Source organism: Malania oleifera, chromosome 5, assembly GCF_029873635.1.
Source record: "Malania oleifera isolate guangnan ecotype guangnan chromosome 5, ASM2987363v1, whole genome shotgun sequence".
Taxonomy (NCBI): Eukaryota; Viridiplantae; Streptophyta; class Magnoliopsida; order Santalales; family Ximeniaceae; genus Malania; species Malania oleifera.
Window position 1 is genome coordinate 66,809,123 of NC_080421.1, and position 24,655 is coordinate 66,833,777.

The 24,655-nt window shown below is 36.9% G+C and overlaps 1 protein-coding gene across 1 annotated transcript in view; it reads left to right on the top strand.

The window, feature by feature from the left end:
* Positions 1 to 24,091, top strand: part of LOC131156197 (chloroplast envelope quinone oxidoreductase homolog) — a 35,759-nt gene extending 11,668 nt beyond the window's left edge. Inside the window, exons 3-4 of the mRNA XM_058109698.1 lie at positions 20,448 to 20,539; positions 23,180 to 24,091. Of these exons, the coding sequence (XP_057965681.1) occupies positions 20,448 to 20,539; positions 23,180 to 23,869 (782 nt within the window). The 3' untranslated portion in view covers positions 23,870 to 24,091. The remainder of the gene's footprint in view (positions 1 to 20,447; positions 20,540 to 23,179) is intronic.
* Positions 24,092 to 24,655: the final 564 nt, after the last annotated feature.

Here is a 24,655-nt window from a genome sequence, read left to right on the forward strand (position 1 = left end):
TACACCTTGCCCTTTAAGGGTTAAAATGCCTCGCCTTATGCCTTTGCTTTTTAAAACATTGATCCAGGGTGATTTTGGGTTTGAGCTGTGTAAGCTGGTGCGGGCTTAAGAATTTGGGGACAGATTTTAGGCTTTCAAAAAGAATAAGATATGTTGAATGGGCAGCTTCAGCTAGCTCAGCACATCTAGGCCTGAAGTATACATTGCCCATTATGTGCAAAAGTAATCAGGCACAAAATATGAGTACGCCTCTGAACCTAAATTTCCAGATGAGTAAAACATCTAGCCACTCTAACAGGGTGGTTCCTCAGGCTTTGCATACAAATTGCAATTCAAATTTTCTGAAGAGCTCCTTCTGCAATTGGACGGGTTTACTACATCTTCTTCACAATCAACGGATAATGGGTTCATGTTTATGGTAGGCAGGGTTCAGGAAGAAAAATGAGTGACTCAGGTATGGATCTGGGAATTTGTCCCTTGGGGGCCTGAGAAATGTGGTGATAATGAGAGAGACACCAGCAAACATCCTTCAATATCTATTGATGGGTGTGGGGATGAGAAAGCTCAGACAGTTTGTGGGGATGTTGTTCAGGCTGAGTTTTGAGTTGTGGGTTATCAATGTATTGAAGAGGGAAATTGCTGATTAGGCTAGGGGCAGTTGGGTTTATTCTTGTGAGATAGGGGTGCAGGCGGAAGTTAATGGTCAAAATAGGGATTTGGATAAAATGGGCAAGGAGAAAAAGCAGGTGGATGGTAATGGTCAAAATAGGGATTTGGATGAAAAGGTAAGAAGAAAGAGCATTGGGGTGATATGTTGGAGGATGAGGATGCACTGGTGAGTTTACATGTGATGACAATTTGTTATTGGATGAGTTTTGCGAGTAGTATGGGTATGTTCGAGGCATTTGATTTACTTGGGGACCTACAGTATGTTGTAGAGGGTTTGGGGGGAGCTCCACATTTTGAGGAAGATGGACTGGGTAAAGTGAAGCAATGTATGGATGGGATTTTTCCTATTCTTGTGAAGGAAATTAATAGGAAGGATGTAGAAGCCCAACAACTATTGGATAAGATGGGGTTATGGCTGTATTGTCTTGGAGGAAATGATGTTTGCTTAGATGGTGGCACAAGGAAGGTGAAGAAAGCCAGCTGGAAGAAGGCTCTCTCCACAGTGCTCAAAAAATAGCAAGGGGAATGAGGGAGAGAGATTTTCTTCCTCATTTGGTCTGACTGCTTTCCAAGCCCGCAATTCACCTTCCATTGTAGTTGTAGTGACTCATTTCTAATTTACAATTGTGATGGCTAGGTTCAAAATTTCTTGTTCCCTGAACTATTTAGAAGGACATGATCCCTGCTCTAAGCATAAAGAGCATCTATTGACAAGAGAGAAATCTTTTTTCTGAAGATTGTCCATGGTAAGGATTCTTCCAAGAGCAGCATCCCAAGTGAAAAAAGGAAACCTTGGGAAGGGCTGCCGTTCTCCAAATCAGCTTCCAAGGGAAGTTAGTGCTGCTCTGGGCTGGGAAGCTAACGTGTTTGTAGAAAGAGCTGACAATGAAGTTCCCATCTTTGATCAAAACCCATTTGGGCTCATCAGAATTGGCCTGACATTGAATCTTATAGACTGTTGAAAAAACCTGTGTAAGAGTATCAAGTTCCCAATCCAAAGCATTCCCATTCAAAGGAATATCCCATATAATCTTCTGACTGGTGAACTCCATGTGTTGGCTAATAAGGGCAGCAATGTCACAGATTCACAGGTGAGTTTGAAGATGGAAGGGAAATAGGAGCTGAGTTGGGATTTGCCACTCTAGATATCATGCCCCACATGAAAGTATATGAGAGTGGGAAGAAAATTCTCTCATCCTCTTCTGATATATCTCCAAACACCTGTACCATGAGCTTCTTTTGAATTTTTTGAGGTCCTACCATTATGATGAGACCATACTTGGCAGTGATGACACCCCTCCAGAGATGATTTTTCTGTGTCATGAATCTCCAAAACCATTTCCCCAAAAAGGGCTTTATTAAAGATAACAAGGGATCTCAGGCTAAAGCTGCCATTTGTAAAGGTTGTTTAACCAATCCCCATATAATAAGGTTATATTTGAAAACCTCGCCCTTGTTCCCCAGAAGGAATCTTCTTTGAATACCCTCCAAATCTCATGGTAGCCATGCTGGATATGGGGGAAAGAGACATGAAGTAAATGAGGAGATTGGACCAAGTGCTTTTAATGAGAGTGAGTCTACTACCTTTTGACAGAAAGTTCCTTCACCAACCAGTGCTCCTTTTTTTTTTCAAAAACCTGCCATCAATGGGATCCCCAATACCCTTATATCCTTGAACTTGGATCTTAACTGGAGGCCTAAATAATTTATCGGGAAGGCTCTGATCTTTCAACCAAGGAGATTTGCAAGAAGAGGACCAGGATGACAAGTCCCCAATGGAACGATTTCACCTTTTCCCAGATTCACTTTTACGCCTGAAACCACTTCAAAACTTAGGAGGATGCATCTAAGATTAACTTCATGTGATTTTCACTCATGATCCTCTTTTGATATAAAGCAAGCATCTTGCACTGTTGATGATGGCAGTTTCCATTAGTTTTTTTTAGTTTTTTTTTTTTTCGTTTGGGTCTTTTTTGGGGGGGGGGGGGGGGGGGGTTAAAATCTTATAATACGTGTTGTGTAGCAATGAAGAACTTTTTATAAGGACTACGAAAATGCCGAATGAATGGACAAAAAACATTCTAATATCTTTACAAAAAAAAAATAAAAATTAAAGGGGGCACAAAGTTGTAATAACTATTGTGGAGTTAAACTTATGAATCATACTATAATACTTTGGGAAACAGTAATTCAACAAAGAATAACTTTAGAATTGTTTCATAAGAATCAATTTTGTTTAATAATGCCTACAAAGTCAACCATAGAAGCTATATATTTATTAAGAAGGTTAATGGAGAAGCTTAGGGAAAAGAAGAGGGACTTGTATATGGTTTTATTGATCTAGAGAAAGACTATGATGGGGCATCTAGGGAAGTTCTATGGTGGATTTTGGAAGAAGAAAGATTTTGTTGTGGGTATATAGATGTCATTAAGAATATGAGTCATTAAGTAAGAGTTGGAGAATCTAGGGGATTTCCAATTGCTGAAGGTTTACAAAAAGGGTACAAGTCATTATACTTTTGTTTGGCTGAAGGGTGAACTTACTAGAAATATCCAAAATGAAGTTCCTCAGTGGATGTTTTTTCGGAAATGATATTTTCTATAGATGAGACTAGGTGTACAATATAATCTTTGTTTGAATTATAGAGAGAAACTTTAGAATTTGGAGGTTTTTAGATAAGTAGAAATACGACATATACATGAAATGTATTTTTAGTAATTTTAGGAGGAATTATATTGATGAAACTAGTGTAGAAGCTAAGTTAGAATTGGAGAGAAGCTTTAGAATCTAGAGGTTTTAAGATGAGGAGTAGAAATAAGATGACTACACGAAATGTGAAATGTATTTTTCGTAATTTTAGGATTAATATTTTAGAAAATCTTAAACTTCATGGTCAAGAACTTCGTAGCTATAGTAGATTTGGATACCTTGGATCTTTGAAGCAAGCTGGAGGAGAAATTGAAGATGTAATGAAATAGGGTTAGATGATTACTCTAATCACTCTCTCTCTCTCTCTCTCTCTCTCTCTCTCTCTCCCCATATGGTATCCTCTTTTTTCATTGACCATGAAATTTTTTGACAACCATGAATCCATGATGGAGAAGAATTTCCAACAATTAGTACAAATCGAAGGTAAATCCTTTGATTTGAGAATAGAAAGGTCGAGGGTGGGAGATATTGTGTTTTTGATTGCGAGGAATGAGAGAAGTAATCGATGGGTTAGTGCTTCTATGTCGATGATACAATGAATTTTGCAGAATGTGACTTTGGTGTGGGCTCGGTTGAGTAGATTTGTTGAAAGAAATAAATTTGGGCGATTCAATTGTGTGATGGTGATAAGGCCAATCTGGCTTGGTAGATGATGATAAGGCCAATCTGGCTTGGTAGATTTGTCGAGTTAGGAGTCCAACAATCTTTTATTTTTGTTTCCGAAGGGTTGAAAGGAGGTAGCTGGAGAAGCTTTGTGGAAGGGCTGCAGGATTTGGTTGGGGGAATTGTATCGATTGATTCTAAGCTTGATAGGGTTGATGTAGAAGAGGCAAAAAAGGGGGAAGATTTTGTGGAATGAGGTTGTTAAGGGAAAATCTCCTTTGGAGTCGTCAGAGCATGGATGGAGGTGCGTGAATTGCGGAAATAAAGACGGCTTCCATCATGAAGTTAGTCCAGTAGCAGCGGCACAATGTGATCAGGAAGAAAAAATGATTATGTAAATTTAGTGAGACAGAGAACTAGGGTTTCTTGCGAGTGAACAATCGACCAATGAGGTGAATATTGAGCTAGAGAGTAGTGGGCCTTCTAATCCTTGTGCTGTAAATTTGTTGGGTAATGGATCTCATCACGTTATTGGGCCTAAGAATGATGGGCTTCAGAGTAGTGGATTTTTTAGTACAGGTAATGTTTCATAGGTTTGCTAGCTGAGGGTAGGGCATGTTTTAAATATTTGAATAAACTTGGCCCATTTGGTGAGTTATTGTGGCTTTTTTACTGAAGGGCCCCAGGTTAATCAGACTAAGGGGATTAGAGAGGGAGCATTCTCTTTTAACAAAACTAGTGAAGAGTCTTAGATACGACTTGTAGGGGGCTCTTATATAAATAAAGGGATTTCACCGTATGACAATATGGATGCTATGCTAGTGGATAAGAGGAGAAATTATGCATTGGCAACTTCTTATTCAATTGTAGATTGTCTTTTCCAGAAATTTCTTTGCAAAATCAGAACGTTGGATTGTTGGGATTAGGGGATAAATAAATTGTCTAGAATTCTCATGAGAAGCAGGAGATGCAATATGATGGATGACAAAATGAGGAAAACTTGGGCAATGGGATGTGCCCAAAGGTGGGAAGTACTTTAGGGGATAGAAAGGATGAAAAGCATGTACAAAGGTAGTGGAAATGAAGGTGTATAAGCATCGATCAGTGAGGAAGGAATAAGAACAACAACAATAACGACAAAAAAACCAAGCCTTAAGTCCCACTAGGTGGGGTCGGCTATATGAATCCTTTTCCGCCAATATATGCGATTATGAACCATTTCTTTTGACAGATTCAAGGCTATTAAATCCTTACTCACTATCTCCTTCCAAGTTATTTTAGGTCTACCCGTACCCCTTCTATTGCCCCCCAACAGTAACTCACTTTTCCTCACTAGCGCAATATGTGACCTATGTTGCAAGTGTTCATACCATTTGTGTCGTCCCTCCCTTATCTTATCTTCTATAGGAGTTACGCCAAACTTACAGCGAATATATTTATTCCTTGATTTATCTTTTAGTGTTATACCACTCATCCATCTAAGCATTCTCTTCTCGACAACTTTTACTTTTTGGATATTTTGTTTCTTCATCACCAACATTCAGATCCATATAGCATAGCTGGTCTTATAGTCGTCCTATAAAACTTACCTTTTAATTTTAAGGGTATTCTACAATCACAATTCACACTTGAAGCACTTCTCCATTTTGCCCAATCTGCTTGAACTCCATGCATTACATCATCTACAATTTCTCCTTCAGCTTACATAATAGATCCAAGGTATCAAAATCTACAAGCGCGATTTATTTCTTCATCATCAAGTTTAACTTTGTCTCTAATATTCCTCCTACTATTGCTGAAATTACATTTCATATATTCTGTCTTATTTCTACTTGTCCTAAAGCCTCTAGATTTCAAAGCTTACCTCCATAATTCTAACTCAACCTCTACTCCGCCCCTAGTTTCATCAATTGATAAAACATCATTTGCAAACAATATACAACATGGAACCTCGTTGTGAATACTCTTAGTCAGTTAGTCTATCACTAAAGAAAAAAGATAAGGGCTCGAAGCAAATCATTGATGTATACTTATGGTGATTGAAAATTCTTTAGTTTCGCCATCTATAGTTCTTACACTAGTCATTACTCCATCGTACATATCCTTAATGACATCAATCGACCTACTACATACACCCTTTTCATCTAAAACCCACCATAGAACTTCCCTAGGTATCCTATCACACACTTTCTCTAGGTCAATAAATACCATATGCAAGTCCCTCTTCTTTTCCCTAAACTTGTCCATTGATCTTCTTCAAAGATATATAACTTCTGTGGTAGATCTCCTAGGCATAAAGCCAAATTGATTTTCTGAAACTAGCGTTTCTAACCTTAATCTTTGTTCAACTACCCTTTTCCATAGTTTCATTGTATGAATCATAAGTTTAATTCCATGATAGTTATTATAATTTTGAATATCTCCTTTATTTTTGTATATAGGTATTAAAATGCTTTTCCTCCATTCATCTGGCATTTTCTTAGTTTTTATAATTGTATTAAATAAATTAGTTAACCATATAATTCCGTTATCACCTAAGCATTTCCAAACTTCAATTGGGATGTTATCTAGTCCTATAACTTACCCATTTTTCCTCTTTTTTAGTGCAAACTTAACTTTGTTGACTCTAATTTGGCAAATAAATCTCATATTTTTAGTCTTTTCCTTATTTGTCTAATCCAGGTTTAAGCCTTTTATTTGGTTTTCATTAAACAACTTACTAAAGTAACTTTGCCATCTTTTTTTAGTGTCTTTTTCCTTAACTAAGACAATATCATCCTCACTTTTTATACATTTTACATTTCCTAAGTCCTTACTCTTCCTTTCTCTAGCTTTAGCAAGTTTAAATATATCTCTTTCTTCTTCTTTTGTATCTAATCTGTCATACAAACTATTAAATGATCTGTATTTAGCTTCACTAACGGCCTTTTTTGCATCTTTTCTCGCTTCCTTATACTTTTTAAAGTTATCCATATTTCTACATTTTTGCCACATTTTATACCAAATTCTTTTTGTCTTTACGGCCTTTTGGACATCTTTATCCCACCACCAACTTTCTTTGCTATTTGAGAATCTTCCACTTGATTTACCTAAAATCTCTTTTGCTATCTTTTTAATAGAGCTAGCTAATCTACACCAAAGAGTATTTGTAATTATCCCATCCTCTATAGTCCAATCCCCATATTTAATCATTTTATCTTTAAATTTTATTATATTTTTTCCCTTTAGGTTCCACCACCTAGTTCTCTTACATTGGTTTATTTGATCATTTTTGTTCCATTTTTTTAATACATATATCTAACACTAAGACTCTAAGTTGTGTGGTTAGGCTTTCACCTGATACAACTTTACAATCCTTGCATGAGAAATGATCTACCCTCCTATTTGAAAAGAATTCTGTTTGACTTCTATTTTGCCCACTTTTAAAGGTTATCAAGTGTTCTCCTCTCTTCTTAAAGTAAGTATTTATTGTACTAAAATCATATGACATAGCGAAGTTTAAGATCATCTCCCCAAGCTCATTTTTGTCTTCATATCCATATCCATATCCTCTATCTACCCTCTCATAACTTTTACTATCCCTTCCAATATGCCCATTCAGATCTCCTCCTATAAATATTTTCTCAGTCTCCGGTATGCATTGTATAATACTATCCATATCTTCCCAAAATTGTCTTTTAAGATTTTCAGCTAAGCCTGCTTGAAGAGCATAAGCACTATGATATTTATTATCTATTGGCCTAATACCATCTTGATTTTTATAATTCTATCCACTACTTTGTTTACATCAACAACGACTTTTAAGTTTTTGTCTATAATAATTTCTACTCCATTCTTATGTTTTTCTTTTCCACTATACCAAAGTTTAAATCCTGATTTATCAATTTCTCTGGCTTTTTCCCCCACTCACTTAGTTTCTTTAAAGCAAATTGTATTAATGCTTCTTCTTCTAATCATTGTGTCCACAATTTCCATGCTTTTACTCGTAAGTGCCCCTATATTCCATGTTGCTAATCTAATCCTAGTTTCCTGAACTTCTTGACTTGCCCACGTTCAAAATGATGTAGGAACCCTTACATATTTGACACCGTACCCAGGCGCCGACACGGCGCGTCGCTTCGGGGCGACGACCTAGCCTACCCCGTGCACTTTTCGCTACACAAAAATGGTACAAGTGCAACGCATCACTCGTCGGGGACACCCCAACAAATATTTGGTAAGGATTCATATCATAGTGATTTGACAAATTTGACCTTGGCTTTCAGCTATCTAATGCAACCCTCCTCCTTTACCCAAGCTTGGGACTGGCTATGTGTGAAAAAATTAGGACATTAAGTGCATCATAGGCGGAGTTTGAGGAACGAATGGAAAGGTATGAAAATTTTTTTTTTTCATAAAAGTTGTAAGAACTCAAGTTTGCAGGGAGAAGTTTTTTTTAAAACCTGCTGATGTTGGAAAGTTTTATGTTCAGGAATTTCAGAATTTTTGTGAGTCTAGCTTAGCCGAAGGAGGTAATTATTCTCAAAGGGAAAAAAAGAATTGGGGGGGGGGGGGGGGGATAACTCAGAGGAGGACATCATGACAGTGACTTTACTTGTGATAGTGGTCTTTTGTTGGATGAGATTTGTGAAAATATGGATTATATTTCTGATTCATTTGACACACTAGGGGGTATTTCTTATGTACCTCTTTCTCTGCTTCAAGGTTAAGATGATGTTTCTATTTTTTAGGAGGGGGAGTTGGGCGTGGACTTGGCTGTGACTAATCATTGTGGGGATGGGTTATTACTTCAGTGGAGGAGATTAGGGCACGCAGGATATTGGTGCTCGAAAAATTCATTCTGAATGATATGGGACTATGGCTGGTTGACCCAGGAGGGAATGAAGTTCAATTGGATGGTTCTAATAGAAAAAAGTTTAGAAGGCAGCAAGAACTAACAAGATTACAGAGCACCATCAATTACTAACAAGGTCTTAAATTTTGATTTCGAGTATTTGACTCAAATTTCGAAGCTCCAAAAGTACAGAAATTTCAACAGAAATTTTGATTTTGTTGTCAATTTCTATTTCGATTTTTTCAAAAATAATGGAAATCAGTTGTAAAACATGGAATTCTTTTATGAAACTTTAGAAATGGTCAATAGACATAATAATATAAATTTTAGGACTATTATATTACAAGTTAAATACATCTATGTCGTGTATAAGGTGGAAAAATTGTAATAAAATATGTGTATCAAACATATCTATAAGATATTGTGCATTAAACTTATTTAGTTAATATAAATGAAATTCCCAAATCATTTAAATGTTATTTATTATACAGATAATGATAATTTAGGCATGAATGGTTAGATAAAATGTTGTAACTTTATTTTTTTCACATAATATCAAAGCCCTTGTAATAATCTTTTTGTTTCAATAAAAACAATAAAGTAAATTAATATAGAAATTTCATTTCGCTCCTAAATCTCTCATTTGAATTTTGCAAAAATTTCATTCCATAGTTAAAATTTTGACAAGTTTCGCTAAGTTTTATGATTTCAATAAATTTCGGATAATTCGTTGAAATTTTGATGGAAATTATATAAAACGGAAATCAACTGCCATTTCAATTCTTGAGGGTGATGTAAATAAAAAAATTTTATAGAAATTTTGACAATTTCATGGAAATTTAAGACCATGATTACAGAGGGAAGGGCTTCTTAAAGAGGGTTTTTTTAAATTAGGGGTTGGTAGTTCTTTTATTTATTCATTACCTTCTTTTGTATTTTATTTTTAAATTTTGGTTTGTTCCTTCCTGCTTTGAGAGTCTCTTGTCCTCTAATTTGCTATAATTCTCTCCTCTCTTTCTTAATAAATTTATTTTGCTATTAAAAAAAAAAATGAAAAGGGTTGAAGTAGCTTGCATAAAATGGAAAAGTGCTTTGAGTGTGTTGTGTGATTGGAAGAAACCACTAAAATTATGAGGAAATTTTTATAAGATGTGCTATGCTAGATGAGTCGGAATGTTGAGTAAGTAAAGAGTAGCATATCAAAAAACTAAAAGTTAAAATGTGAATGCTATCATAAAGTGTTGAACTGTGGAAAAGAAAACTGAATATTCCACTCACCAATGAAAACAATTACATTCCCTTTAAATAGATGGGAATTCTCATCTAATTACTAGGGATATTTACAACCTACTGAAAGTAGAATATCCTATTTAAAATGGAAAGTAGTAAAATAGGAAAGACTATCTACAGAATCAGGTAACATGCAACCCAAATCCCCTAGGATCGTGGAACCAAAAATAGCTAACAAATCAATTGATTTGTTACCTGTAAATATTCTTAAGATCAGCCTCTAATAAAGGTTGACAGATAACTAATAATTCTACACTCTCCCTCAAGTTGGGATGTAACTATTGATTAGGCCTAGCTTGGAACTCAGATCATCAAAATTCTTTCTTGGCAGAGCCTTTGTAAGGATATCGATTGTTTGGAGACATGTAGGCACATACAACATCTTGATTATTCCTTCCTCATTTTTTCTTTTATGAAATGTCGATCAATCTCCACGTGTTTTGTTCTATCATGATGCACTTGGTTCTTTGCAATGCTGATGGTTGACTTGATTGTCACAGAACATCTTCATGGGTTCTTCACCTGAAATCTTTAATTCCTTTAGAAGCCTTCTTAGCCATATTCCTTCACAGATGCCATGTGCCATTGCCCTGATTCAGCTTCTGCACTGTTTCTTGACACAACTAATTGCTTCTTACTTTGCCATTTAACTAGGTTTCCCCACACATATGTGCAGTACCCAGAAGTTGACCTTCGATCATGTATTGATCCTGCCTAATCTGCATCACCGAATACTTCATTATCTCTTCTTTGATTCTTCTCAAAAAATAATCTTTTACCAGGTGTTAGCTTCAGATATTGTAGGATTCTATAAACTGCCTCCATATGTTCTTAATTGGGATTGTTCATCATTTGACTCACCATACTGACAGAGAAGCCAATATCAGGTCGGGTGTGAGATAAATATATAAGTTTTCCAACTAGTCTTTGATATTTGCCTCTATCCACTGGTGGTCTGTCTTCCGTGGCTCCTAGTTTGGTTGTTGAATCCATAGGAGTATCTGCTGGCTTGCATCCGAGCATCCCAGTCTCTTTCAAAAGATTGAGAACATATTTCCTTTGGGAGACAAAGATTTCCTTCCTTGATCGTGCCACTTCCATGCCTAGGAAGTATTTGAGATTCCCAAGGTCCTTGATTTCGAATTCTTTAGCTAGAATACTTTTGAGACTACTCATTTCCTCCTCATAATCTCCCGTTAGAATGATGTCGTCCACATGTACAATGAGGATAGAAATTTTTTCTTAAGGAGAGTATTTAACAAATAGTGTATGATCTGATTGACATTGAGAATAGTCATACCTCTTGACTACCTTTGTGAATCTCTTGAATTAGGCTCTTGGGGATTGCTTGAGCCCATATAAACTGAGTTTGCAGACTTTGTTGTGTGTAGCTTGTGTCTCGAATCCATGAGGAATTTCCATGTAGACTTCTTCAGCAAGGTCTCCATTGAGGAAGCCATTCTTGACATCTAGTTGGTGAAGAGGCTAGTCTAAATTTGCTTCCAAAGATAAGAGGATCCACACTGTATTTAACTTGGGTACAGGGCCAAATGTCTCTTCATAGTCGATTCCATATGATTGAGTGAATCCTTTTGTTACCAGTCGAGCTTTGAATCTTTTAACACTTCCATCTTCGTTGTATTTCACTGTGAATATCCATTTGCAACCTACTGGGCATTTTTCATTTGGTAATTCCGTGATCTCCTATGTTTTATTCTTTTCTAGTGCACTGATTTCTTCCCAAACAACAGACTTCCATTTAGGTATACCGAGAGCCTCTTGTATGTTATTAGGAACCTGGATTTTGTCAAGGTTGGCAACAAAAGATCTAAAATCCAATGACAGCCCTTGATATGACACAAAAGTGTATATTGGGTGTTTTGTGCATGATCTCACACCTTTTCTCATAGCAATAGGACAATCACTGTCATCATTAGCTAACTCATTATGGGAAGTCTCGTGATTAGGGTTACTTGATGGATTTTCACTTGATCTAGGGCTCGGATCAGACTCTTGGATTTGCTCAAGGGTTGCTTGTTGTTCTATCTCCTTTTGGTTCCTTCTCCTCTATGAATAGGTAATCAACTCATCATTTTTTGTTGGTTGAATAGCGTCCAAATGCTGATGTTTCAAAGGAGATTCTAAGAAGGGATGTGAAGGAGAAATGGAGTCAGTAGTTAGAGTAGATTCAGAAATTTGTGATAGGTGAGAAGGGCCAAAATCAAAAGAAGGGTGAGATAACTCTTCAATATCCCAAAACTGGAATTCTTGTGTGATCTCCCCCTGAATTTCATATTTGGGGTAATATGGTTGTTGCTCAAAAAAGGTGACATCCATGGAGTGATAATATCTTTTAGTAGCTAGTTAATAGCATTTATAACCCTTTTGGTTTGGAGAGTATCCAAGAAAAATGCACTTAAGGGCTCTAGGATCAAGTTTACCCCGGTGTTGATTATGAACATGAACAAAAGCTGAGCACCCGAATACATTGAAGGGAATAGTGGAGAGGAGTCGAGTATTAGGAAATGATTGAAGTAGAGTTTGACAGGGAGTTTGGAATTCAGAACGTGAGAGGGCATCCTATATATGAGGTGGGCTGCAATGAGAATAGCTTCACCCCAAAAGTGTTTCGGTACATGTGTAGAGAACATGAGGGAGCGGGCAACATCTAGTAGGTGCCGGTTTTTTCTTTCAGCAATTCCAATTTGCTGAGTGTCGACATAGGAACTTTGATATATTATACCTTAACTAAAGAGATAATTCCAATTTGCTGAGTGTCGACATAGGAACTTTGATATATTATACCTTAACTAAAGAGATAATCATCAAGAATGGATTTGAAATATTCTTTGGCATTATCAGTTTTCACTATCTGTATTTTTGCTTGGAATTGTGTTTGGATGATGCTGTTAAAATTTTTGAAAATCTGACCTGCCTCTGACTTTTCTTTCATGAGGAATATCTAGGCAAGTCTAGTGTGATCATCTATAAAAGATATAAACTAGCGAGATCCAATAATATTCTTGATCCTAGATGGCCTCCACACATCACTATGAATCATTGAAAAGGGTTGGGATGCTCTGTAGGGTCGGTTGGGATAAGAGTTGCGAACATGTTTTTAAAATTGACTCATCTCACACTGAAAATCATTTGGATTTTTATTATTGAATAATGAAGGAAAGAGTTTCTCGAGATACAATAAATTTGGATGTCCTAACCTATAGTGCCATAACATAATTGCACTATCATTATTAGAATGAATGATAGAATAATAAATTTGACTTCTACACACTAAACAATTGGATTTGTGAGTTGTTCCTTCAGGAGGATCACTAACCTCGAGAAGATAGAGCCTCGAACACATCTTAGCATTGCCAATCGTCTTCCCCAAATCCAAGACCTGAAATTCACACATATTTGGGAAAAATTTAGTAACACAATTGAGATCCTGAGGGAGTTTACTAATAGACAGTAAATTGCAATCCAAGTTTGGCACTAATAGAACTGAGTTAAGAGTTAGGTTCTCTGAAATTTTAACAAAATCTGTACCAGCCACCTTTGAGAGTGAACCATCTGCTATCTTGACTGTTAAATTTTCATAATAGGGACTATAAGTACGAAACATTTTTCTATCTCCGGTCATATGGTCCAATGCTCTTGAGTCTATAATCCATGGACCTAGCTTCTCCTTTTTAACAATAAAAGCACTTAAAAAATTACCTTTGTGTGCCAAAGAACCGGTACTAACCACAGTAGTAGGGGCTGTTGAAGATTGGTTGAACATTTTCTGCAATAATTCCAATTGCTCCTTGTTGAAGAGACTGGGCTCGGGTGGTGTTGGTTTTTCATCTATGGAGATGAAATTTCTCTATCCTTCTCTGTCATTGGCAGAGCAAAAAGGTTTCCAATCTGTGGGTTTACAGTGGATTTTCCAGCAAGTGTCTTTGGTGTGACCAGGACATCGACAATGGTCACACCACGGCCTCCCTTTCTTTGGTATACTGTCACTGCTGTTATATGGATTTCCTCGAACCGCAAGGGCTGAACTCTCCAAGTTGGTTGTAGAATCTTGAGGGCCCATCATTATCTTCTTTCAACTCTCCTCTTAGGGAAATTCTGAAATGGCTTCTCGGATGTTTGGCAGTGGTTTGGATCCTAGGATTCTTCCTTGTACTTCATCAAGATTATTATTTAATCCAATCAGAAATTTATAAATTCTTTTCTTTTTCAACAATTTGTTTGTACTTGATTCCATCTTCGAGACAACTCCAATAGTGCTCCTCGAATAAGTCCAGCTGTTGCTAGTAGCGGTTGAGGGTGTTGAAGTATTGGGTCACTGTCAAATCTTCTTAACATAAGTCATGGAGAACACTTTCCACCTCGAATAATTCAGTTGTATTCTCATTGTTAGAATACGTTTCCATGGTAGCTTCCCAAATCTCCTTCGCTGTTTCGTAGAGAAGAAAATTTTCTCCAATGTCATTTGTCATGGAATTAATGAGCCATGACATGACCATGTTATTTTTTGATTTCCATGTTTTGAACTTCGCATCATCCTTGCTTGGTTGGGCTACAACTCCTGAGAGATAATCATCCTTTCCCTTTCTGCATATAAACATCATCACGGAATGGGATCATTGGAGATAGTTATTCCCATTAAGTTTGTGTCCTGTAATGGGCATGAGGCTGCTATTTGAAATGCTATTGTTGCCTGAGACCATGGCTTCCTGATTGGTGGTGACGTTTGAGACTGAAGGGGTGGAGTTGCATCTCCCAGTGGCCATACCGTATTTGGTCATATGGGTTGATTAGGGTTCACAGGATGCTCTAATACCATGTTGAACTGTGGAAAAGAGAACTGAATATTCCACTCACCCATGAAAAAGATTGCATTCCCTTTAAATAGATGATAATTCTCATCTAATTACTAGGGATATTTACAACCTACTGAAAATAGAATGTCCTATTTAAAATGGAAAGCAGTAAAATAGGAAAGACTATCTATAGAATCGGGTAACATGCTACCCTAATCCCCTAGGATCGTAGAACCAAAAATAGCTAACAAATCAACTGATTTGTTAGCTGTAAATCTCCTAAAGATCAGCCTCTAATAAAGGCTGACAGATATCTCTAATAATTCTACATAAAGAAATGGTGTAACTCAAAAATATCATTAAGGAGTGAAGGCATGTGTGGTATGTGTAACCTAGGAGTAGCACACAAAGGAGATGATACAGGGAAAGGGCATTTAAGATGTTTGGGTACTTGCAACGTAGGCCAACTGATATACCATTGAGGTGGAGAGGGCTTGTTAATGTTATTGGCAATAGGAGGGGGTGGAGTTGTCTGAGAATAACTTAGACCATGAATATGGATTCAGCAATACTCCAACTTTCAGAGTATATTGCCCTAGATTGTATGGAATGGAGGAAGAGAGTTCATGTGGCAAAACCCACCTGGTGGGACTAAGGCTTGGTTGTTGTTGTTGTGGCAATGAAGGGTTATAGGCATAAGCATGGTAGGCTGATGAACATATGCAGGTTAGAGATCATCTTCGTCATCTGTTTTATTATTCTAAGATATAGGATTATTGATGTGTCATTTGGGGTCCAAAAAGGAAGAAAAACGTGGCATGCTTCATGTGTGACCTAGGCTGAAAATTTTAATCGACTTGTGGTTCTTGTGTCCTGACTATGGTTTTTTTTTTCCCCCAAACACTGCCATGTGGTTGATCACAATATTCTCTCAGTAGTAAGCTGCGCATAGTAAAACCTGTCAGAATTTCTGCTGATTCTCAGATTATCCCACATTTCTTGTCAGTCGCATTCATCGCATTCCAAGCTTGATTGTGTTACATTCCAAATGATATTTCCATTTAAAAGGTGCAGTACAAGTGTTATGTGTGAATATTTAGGATGGAAGTTTCACCCTTTCTAAGTATTATCTAACTTATACTTAAGTATTCTATTATCCAGTGTCAATTTAGTTTGCTAAAATGGAATAAAAAAAAGGGAAAATGCCTAGTAGTGGTGGTGGTTGTTGTCATTGTATTCCTTGTTGACATCTCCCAATTATTCAAGGATCTATTGGTTGTATTTAACACACTTTTGTGCTTTTTTTAAGAGAATTGACTCCCAGTTGGCAAACACCATTGGTAATATCCTTCATGTTCTGATGAGTTTTTTCTTTTGATAGGTGTCCCCGTATACTATATATATATATTTGATAAAAAGGAGAAAAGGACACCAAGGGGGTGTGACCTGGTTACAAGAAAGAGAGACAGAAGGAGAAAAAAAAGAGGAAGAAATGTATCACTTGTGATCCAAGTTACCAGAAAATCAAGAATTGTGCAGGCATATATAAGTATAGTAAGCGTGGACTGCGTGGTACTAGCTAGTAAGAGTGGTACGCCATCTCTCTCTGAGTATTGGAAGTGACATAGATGATCTTTCAAAAGCTCTTTTGTTCCTTTCCCTCCAAACAATTCAAGAAATGGTGGTAGGGATTAGGATCATGGCTTTTTCCTTTCTTTGCTTGAATAAATGCCTCTCTAGGCCCAAATCTCATCCTTTATGATCTTAGTTGTAACCCAAAGCCGACAGACCAGAACAGTTGATAGATTCTAGACGTTTCTAGATTCTTCCTAAAACTGTGAAGGAGTATGTGATCTATGGATTCAGTGTATATTGTCAAATCGAGATTTGAATCGTGACTTGAAAACCCAATTTCATTAATTGAGAATTGAGAATCGAATCAAATCCTTAGATTTGGTGTAAAATTTGAAAAATCAATTCCTAATGATTTGCATAAATGTAAAACAAATAAAATCGTAAAATACAAATATGGATCACCCATGGTGATAATTGGAATGGCGCTTGCCTTTGAAGTAAGTTTTGTAGGTCTTACTCCTACCACGGTCTATTTAACTCATACATATATTGATATAAAAGGAAAACTAGCCATATAAGCAAGATATACCATGATCTAACCATTCCACGTCTATCAAGAATCAAATTTAGTTATAACACTTGTTCTGTGACTCAAAACTAAAGCTACATTCAAAAGTAATATAAGGATGCACAAAAAATTTTAAAAAATTGAAATTCATGCTTATGATCTAAGTTTAAATGTTTGACGATAAAAAATTCATATGCATTCTTTCTTTAAAAAATAATAAGCAGAGGAAACAAGAAAAACTTAATGAAGAATTGAACTTTATGGTTTTTAAAGTAATGACTCAATGAGAAAAAATAACAATTTGAACTTTATGGTGTTTAACAAGAAGACAAAGTAAATAAAAAACATAACAAAACTTACTAAAATATAAAAACTAAGAAAATTCAGATTTTAAATCCAGACGAGTGGAGAGGGCAACATGCCAACCAAAAGCTCACCCACCTAGTTGACTTTGGTTTTCTTCTCAAGACAGGTTTCCTTCTCTAGCTCTGGTTTTCTTCTAATCTTCCCTAATGGCAGAAATAAGAGGTGCAGAGTGAGGGCCAACAGACTTCTTTCTTCTCTCTTGGAGAGCAGGACTCATGTAAATAGCAAATAGAAGGCCACCATGAAAAAAGAAAATTTTTTTAAAATCTTTAAGTTGGGTTTTAGAGGAGTTGCATCTGAATCTTATGATATGCGTGATTTGATTTGGTTCACCGATTTACCAGGTGAATCATACGTTTGACCTTGGTTCACTGTCATGTGCAACTCTCCCAGGCGATTTAAATCAATTTATGCCTTTCTCAATATGAATCGTATGATTCAAATAGAGAATCATATGATTTTAACAACTATGATTCAGTGTCTTCTTCTCGCAAAAAATCTGTTAACAAAGATATTCTCCTTTTCTGAAGGTTGTTAATAGTATCGTCCCCAGAGCTTTCTCCCAAGCAAAAAAGCTACTTTGGTTGGGGACCAGAGATTTCCAGATAGCTTCCCAAGGGTAGCTGGTTCTGATCTCAGCAGGTTATCTAGATTGCTGTAGAAGGAGCTGAATGCAAAGCTCCCATTTTGTTAGGCATCGACTTAAACTTATTAGGATTTGTCATAAGAGGATTTCTGTTGTGTGTGCAACCAAAAAAATCAGCAAAAATGTCAACCTCCCTGTTGTGGACCTTTCTGACAATAGGATTGTACCAAATCGCTCCATTGTCTAAGAGATGAAAATGCATAGTTACCTGAGCATCTGCATCACATGCCACTGAAAATGTAAGGAAATTGAATGCTAGTGGTGGGTGGGGGGGCGCGCCGCCGTTATTTCACAACGTAGGTCAAGCCAAAAGAAGATATTGCCCCCATTACCAATGTGAGTGATGGCCGAAGAAGTCTTCTCTACCTTTCCTTATACATTTCCAGGAACCTACCCCATGGGTTTCTCCAACTTCCTTGGAAGTCTATCATTGTGAGCAAGGCTGTATGTTGAAGCAACAATCTTTCTCTAATATAGTCCCTCTATTTCATGAAGGCATTTACTGAGAAAGGCTTTGTTGAACAAAATGAGAGATTTGAGATCCAAGCCATCTATTTGCACGGGTTTCTCGAGAACTCCCCTTTTAACCAAATGGCATTTGATATCCTCTCCCATTTTTCTCCAAAGGAATCTTTTCTGGATGTTTTCAAGCCTTTTGGCCAATGAGTATGGGATTGGAAAGAGGGACAAGTAGTGCACCTAGAGATTTGAGAGAGTGCATTCGATGAGGGTGTTTTCCGCTTTTTTAGAGTTAATTTCGTTTCCATTCAGCTAGTTTTTTAACCTCTCAGGCTCTCAAATTCTTAATATCCTTGTACTTGGCTCCTGGAGGAAGCTCTAAAAAGTTCAAAGGAAAAAGCCTCCAACTTGTAGCTCAAAATACCACCTAGAAGGATGCCTTCATTCTCATTGCGGATGTGCAAAAGCTCACTCCCCCCCCCCCCCCCCAACCAATTTCAACCCCTAAATTGCTTCGAAACTACAAAGGATGTATCATCTTCCACCCCAAAAAAAGATTATGCTATTGTCAACAAAAAGGAGGTTAGGAACTTCCATTTCCCTTTTGTTTCTTCCAACATTGAGCCCCTTAAATAGTCTTGCCCCTCTGGTTTTTTGCAGCAAAAGACACAGAATTTCCATTACCATATTGGAAAACAAAGGAGAGGGGGGGGGGGGGGGGGTGTTCTTGTTGCCATAAGCCTCTAGAAGAGTGGAAAGAACCAGAGGGAGAGCAATTAATAAGAATGGGGAAGGATGGCATAGCAATATATTTTTCAATCCATTTGCACCATAAATTCCAGAAACTTTTTTTTGTTTAATTTTTAATTTTAAAATATTCATAAGGTTATAGAGAATTCCAAGACATGAGATTAGAGGTGTATTGGAGCATGATTTTGCACCTTGGATTTGTATTTGCACGGATTTGTGCAAAACTCAAGACAACTTTGTACTGTTTCATGTTCAAATCTACATAAATCCAAATCCAAGGTCCGAAATTTCATGCATTTACGCATGATCAATTAACCCAACGCGGGTAGAAAGGAAAAGCAGTGGGGCCAGGATTCATTCTGTCCACTAATTGCAGCTATAGCATCCCCATATGCTATTAATCAATTGCCTTTTGTTAATAATGATTATTTGGATAATAGTAGAAATTTAATATTGTAGAATTTATACGGATATGACTTTAGGACTCCGAAAATCCTGAATGTATGATCAATGAGTAATTATTCAAGTTGTGTTTTGTTTTCTTTATATTGAAGATTCGAAGTCAGTTTTTTTGTACTTTTGAAGCTCACTAGATTTATTTACACATTTTAACAACATTTAAAGGACTTTATACAACAGATAATAATAAATGGACACAAGAATCATAGTTTTAGGATGTTCTATTTTTGAAGGATTTGTGGATTTATGATTAACTTTTTAGGATATGATGATGCACAAATTTATAATGCTTTTTTTGATGCATAATTTTTTATCAGTAGTAACTGAATAACTGAATTGAAATAAAAAGTATGACAGATCTAGTTTTACATTATTGCATGATTTAGTGGGTTAGTTCATCATTGTATGTGAACAAAGTTACTTAACTAGAAAAGAGATATTATTAGATATATGTTATCTATTTTTTATAATATTTTACAGATATGTACAGGACCCATGTGAAACGTGAGCCGAAAAGTAGTTGATGTATACTTTAGAACCGTTGTGATTCTTAAATTTCAATTTCTCTTTCTTGTTTATTTATTTGCTGGATACATCTGATCTTACTCTACCCGGTTGCTTATGTTTAGTGTTGCTATCTATACTCCAAAATTTTGAAAAATTTTAAAAGTCTATTTCTGTCTTTTGGTTTTTGTGGAGAACAGTAACTGATGTATCGGGAGAGGTTGTTGAGGCTGGTCCACAAGTCACGAACTTCAAAGCTGGTGACAAAGTGGTGGCCATGCTTAGCCATGCTGTAAGTCTCATTCACAATTCTTTTAGTTTCTTTAATCTTTGCACTCATGAGTTTGATATGGCAGACTTCTAAAATTCGGTGTCATTAAATGACATGCTTTATTGAGAGATGGTTGGGATTTTGTTGGTGGTTGTGAATTCATTGTTTTGCTCAAATTCTTCAAACACATATTACATAGCGAGGATGCAGGTCTTCTATCTGAGCTGCTATTAGTTTCAAGAATTTTGTTAATTTCTTTGTGGGGGTGGATCACCATTCAAAATCCTTTGCATATGTATGGCTGAGAGTTGTTACTTGCTGGTATTCTAGGCATTGGTTAGGGAGAAAATATGGAAAGAGGGTAGGGGTGTGCAAATGGTCGGTTTGGTCAATTCGGCCAATTAACCGAGTTTTTTCTGTTATCCCTAACCTATAGCCAAACCGACCGAATTGATTGCTTTAACCAAACCGTACCCAACCGAACCGAATTTTCGGGTAATTTGGTTAACTGAATAAAATTAATTATGAAAAACAAAATATGATTGTATAATTTATTGGACCAAATTCACCAAAAAATCTTACAATTAAATAAAATGCAAATTAGACAAGATCTGCTAACACAACAAGGATCACAATCAAATACTTGAATAAACCAGAAAAATGAGAAATCGGTACCTCAACAGTCCAAATGAAGAAATCAAGAGGCTCAAGGGGCCGTTATTTGTTCATCTCCCAAATTAGTGCTTGAGAATCCAAATTGACAATCGAAATTATACCAAACTTACACTCAAAAGATTGTTGAAAGAACAAAAATAGAATTAACAATGGATTTTGGCATGTTGTGGATTCGATTATCGTGAGAGAAGCGTGTGAATTAAGGTACGGCTTTCTACATTTGAGAAGGATGAGACTGTGTATAGACGGTTGTGGAAAAAGCAAATGGAGGCACGGTGAGTGGTTTCTCTGCTCCTCACATATACATTCTTTCTATTCTATGCTTCGGCTTTTATCTCTTCGAATTTCAGGTAATTCAAACTCACCATTGCCGTCGCCTTGCCTAAAAAACATGCATCATATAATTTACTAATTTATATTTAATTATTAATTAATGAAAAATTTGGGTAATTCGGTTAACCGAAATACAGTTTCCCCATACTCGAACCGAAAATTGAATACCCAAAATTATCTCATTCTGAAACCGAACCGAACCAAACCGAACCGAACTAGAAATTAACAGAACCGAACTGAATGAATCAGTTGGTTAATTCGGTTTGACTGCTACATAGTTATTTTCGGTTTCTCCAGCTACTTTTTTCAGTTGCCAGCTCTGTTATTGGCCTGTTTCTTAGTTAAAAAAGAAGGAATTAAAATTTTCATTTTTGCAGAAACAGTGATTGGGAGGCTGTGGGGCTTGTTACTTGATGGTACGACTAATTTGGATTGTTTGGCGGGTTACGACTAATTTGGATTGTTTGGTGAGTGTTGAGTGTGTCAGAATTCCTTGGTGGCTTTCTTGTTTTCCTATAGAGCCCTTGGAAGGCATTATGTTAATTAAATGCTTGTATTTTCGTGGTATTTGGTTGGTGAGGATTGCCCATGTTTTCAATGGTCGGTCTATGCCTCTCCATTTGCCTTGTGACAATTGTTTTCCTTGCTTCTTTGTGGGAATTTTCTTTTGATTGTTTTATCAAGATTGGTTTCTTACTTCCAGCACAATTTGTTGCTTTTGTTGGTCTGTAGGTGGATGTCTTATCCTCGCTGTTGTACTAACACTTTTTTCTCTCTTCTTGATATGCTTGTTCTTTCCAAAAATAAAGGCGAGGGGTAAAAACTTAACTCTACATAAGGAAAATGCTCCCTAGCAATGTCAACAGAGTGACCTGATTCTTTTCTCCTCTCCTTTTGGTTTTTTTTTGGGTTTGGGGGTGGGAGGTGGGGTGGGGTGGGGTGGGGTGGGGTTGTTTTGGTGCATACAAATGCAGCTTAGGGATGTGTAACAATGAGGACTCAGAAGTATTTGCATCCACCATGGCCAAATTATCCTCCTGGTTAATCAATCTTGGTGACAACATAAGGGACATGGTTAAGAGGCATAGTTGTATCCTTGATTTTCTTAATGATATAAAAGTGTTTCATGGGACCACCTCTTGCTTTTTTTGCTCCAGACTAATAGCCCTCTTTTTTGACTAGTCGAAGACTCGAAAGAAAGGCAAAAGTTCTTCATAGCCTCATGCTCTTGGCTGGCTTGCATTCATATTGAATCAAGTCATTGCAATGTCCACACCATGTCTAGCCATTTTCAACAGATAAATAAGGTTTTTCTCCCTTCTTTCTGTAAATGATGGTTTTGTTTCTGTTTTTGTGTTGGAAAAGGCATGGTCCAGTGATATCACGGGCCTACTCTATTTCATCTTCTTTTGGTCATGGTTCAGTTTATAATAAGCATTTCTTTTGTTTTATTTTTTTGATCTTTGTTTTTCTTTCTTTTTGACCCTTGCGCGGAGGAAAATGTGTTTCTGGATGTGCATACTGGAATGCATCCACATTCTATTATTATTATTTTGTCTTTAAACATCACTTTTCATTTTTGATTTATTTGTTTCTATTATTGTTCACTTGCTGTTGGTGGTTTTTGAATTTCCATGATATCGTATCTGAAAGAATGGAGGTGGACTAGCCGAATTTGCCCTTGCCAAGGAGAGCTTGACAGTTTTTAGGCCACCTGAAGTATTGGCTGCTGAAGGTGCAGGTTTGCCTGTTGCTGGTCTTACAGCCCACCAGGCCCTTACCCAAACTGCTGGGATAAAGCTCGACAGAAGTGGCCCACAGGTGAATATTCTAGTAACTGCTGCCTCCGGTGGGGTTGGTCATTATGCCGTTCAGCTGGCGAAGTTAGGCAATACTCATGTGACTGCCACTTGTGGTGCCCGCAATATTGATTTTGTGAAGAGTTTAGGGGCAGATGAAGTTCTGGACTACAGGATGCCCGAAGGAGCGGCACTGAAAAGCCCCTCCGGAAGGAAGTATGATGCTGTGATACACTGTGCAACGGGAATTCCTTGGTCTACTTTCGAGCCAAATCTGAGCACAAACGGCAAGGTGATAGATATTACTCCCAAGCCTAATGCCATGCTGACTTTTGTGCTAAAGAAACTCACCTTCTCTAAGAAGCAGTTGGTTCCATTGTTTTTGTCTCCCAAGGCTGAGAACCTCAATTATTTGGTTACGTTGGTGAAGGAGGGGAAGCTTAAGACGGTGATCGACTCGAAACATCCTCTGGCCAAGGCTGAGGACGCTTGGGCCAAGAGCATTGATGGACATGCTACTGGGAAGATCATTGTGGAACCTTAAAATAAGGTAGGTATGCTTGGAGCATGTATGGAGTTGGGAGTAGCTTACGGGCCATAAAGATTCGAGGTGAGTATTGCATTAAATAAGGCTTATGATGGTGTGTTGTTGTATCCTATTCCCTCTGGACACGACGCTGTAAATAATAATGTTTGTGTTTCATGTTCATTTGCATGATGTAAAAATTTTCTTATATTTGAAAGTGCACTTAAAAAGTTCAACAAATCTTGAGAAAAAGGATCCAATTATAAGGCTCAAAATTGCATGATTGAAAAACCTTCACTGCTCAAAACGCCCTATCAACTCGAAGGGACCCTTGAAGATTAGGGTAGCTCAAACCTCCCCTTCTTGACTGTAGAGTCAGCAAGGGTCTGCCATTGCAGAGACCAAAATCAATTATCACATTTACAAATACTAGACGTCATCTAATTGCGTGTTATTGTGAAGTGAGGTTGCTTTTTTATAGAGTTGGATTATTAAACTTTATGACCATATTTATTCGCAAAAAAATTAATTAATTTTTTAGAAGAAAAAAATAAGATAAAAGATATTAACTTTCCTGCCCCATTTTAAAGATTAATTTAAACTTGGATTTGGATTTGTGTAGATTTGAATAAAATATAATATCAAATTGTAATGAGTTTCATCCAAATTCACATTAATTCAAAACACATTCTGAAATACAATCTTAAAATATGTCAAAATAGATGTAAAAATTCCCCTAATATTTGATACATAACACCAACCTCAACAAAGATTTAGACAATAAAACTTACACTATAAGTTGAG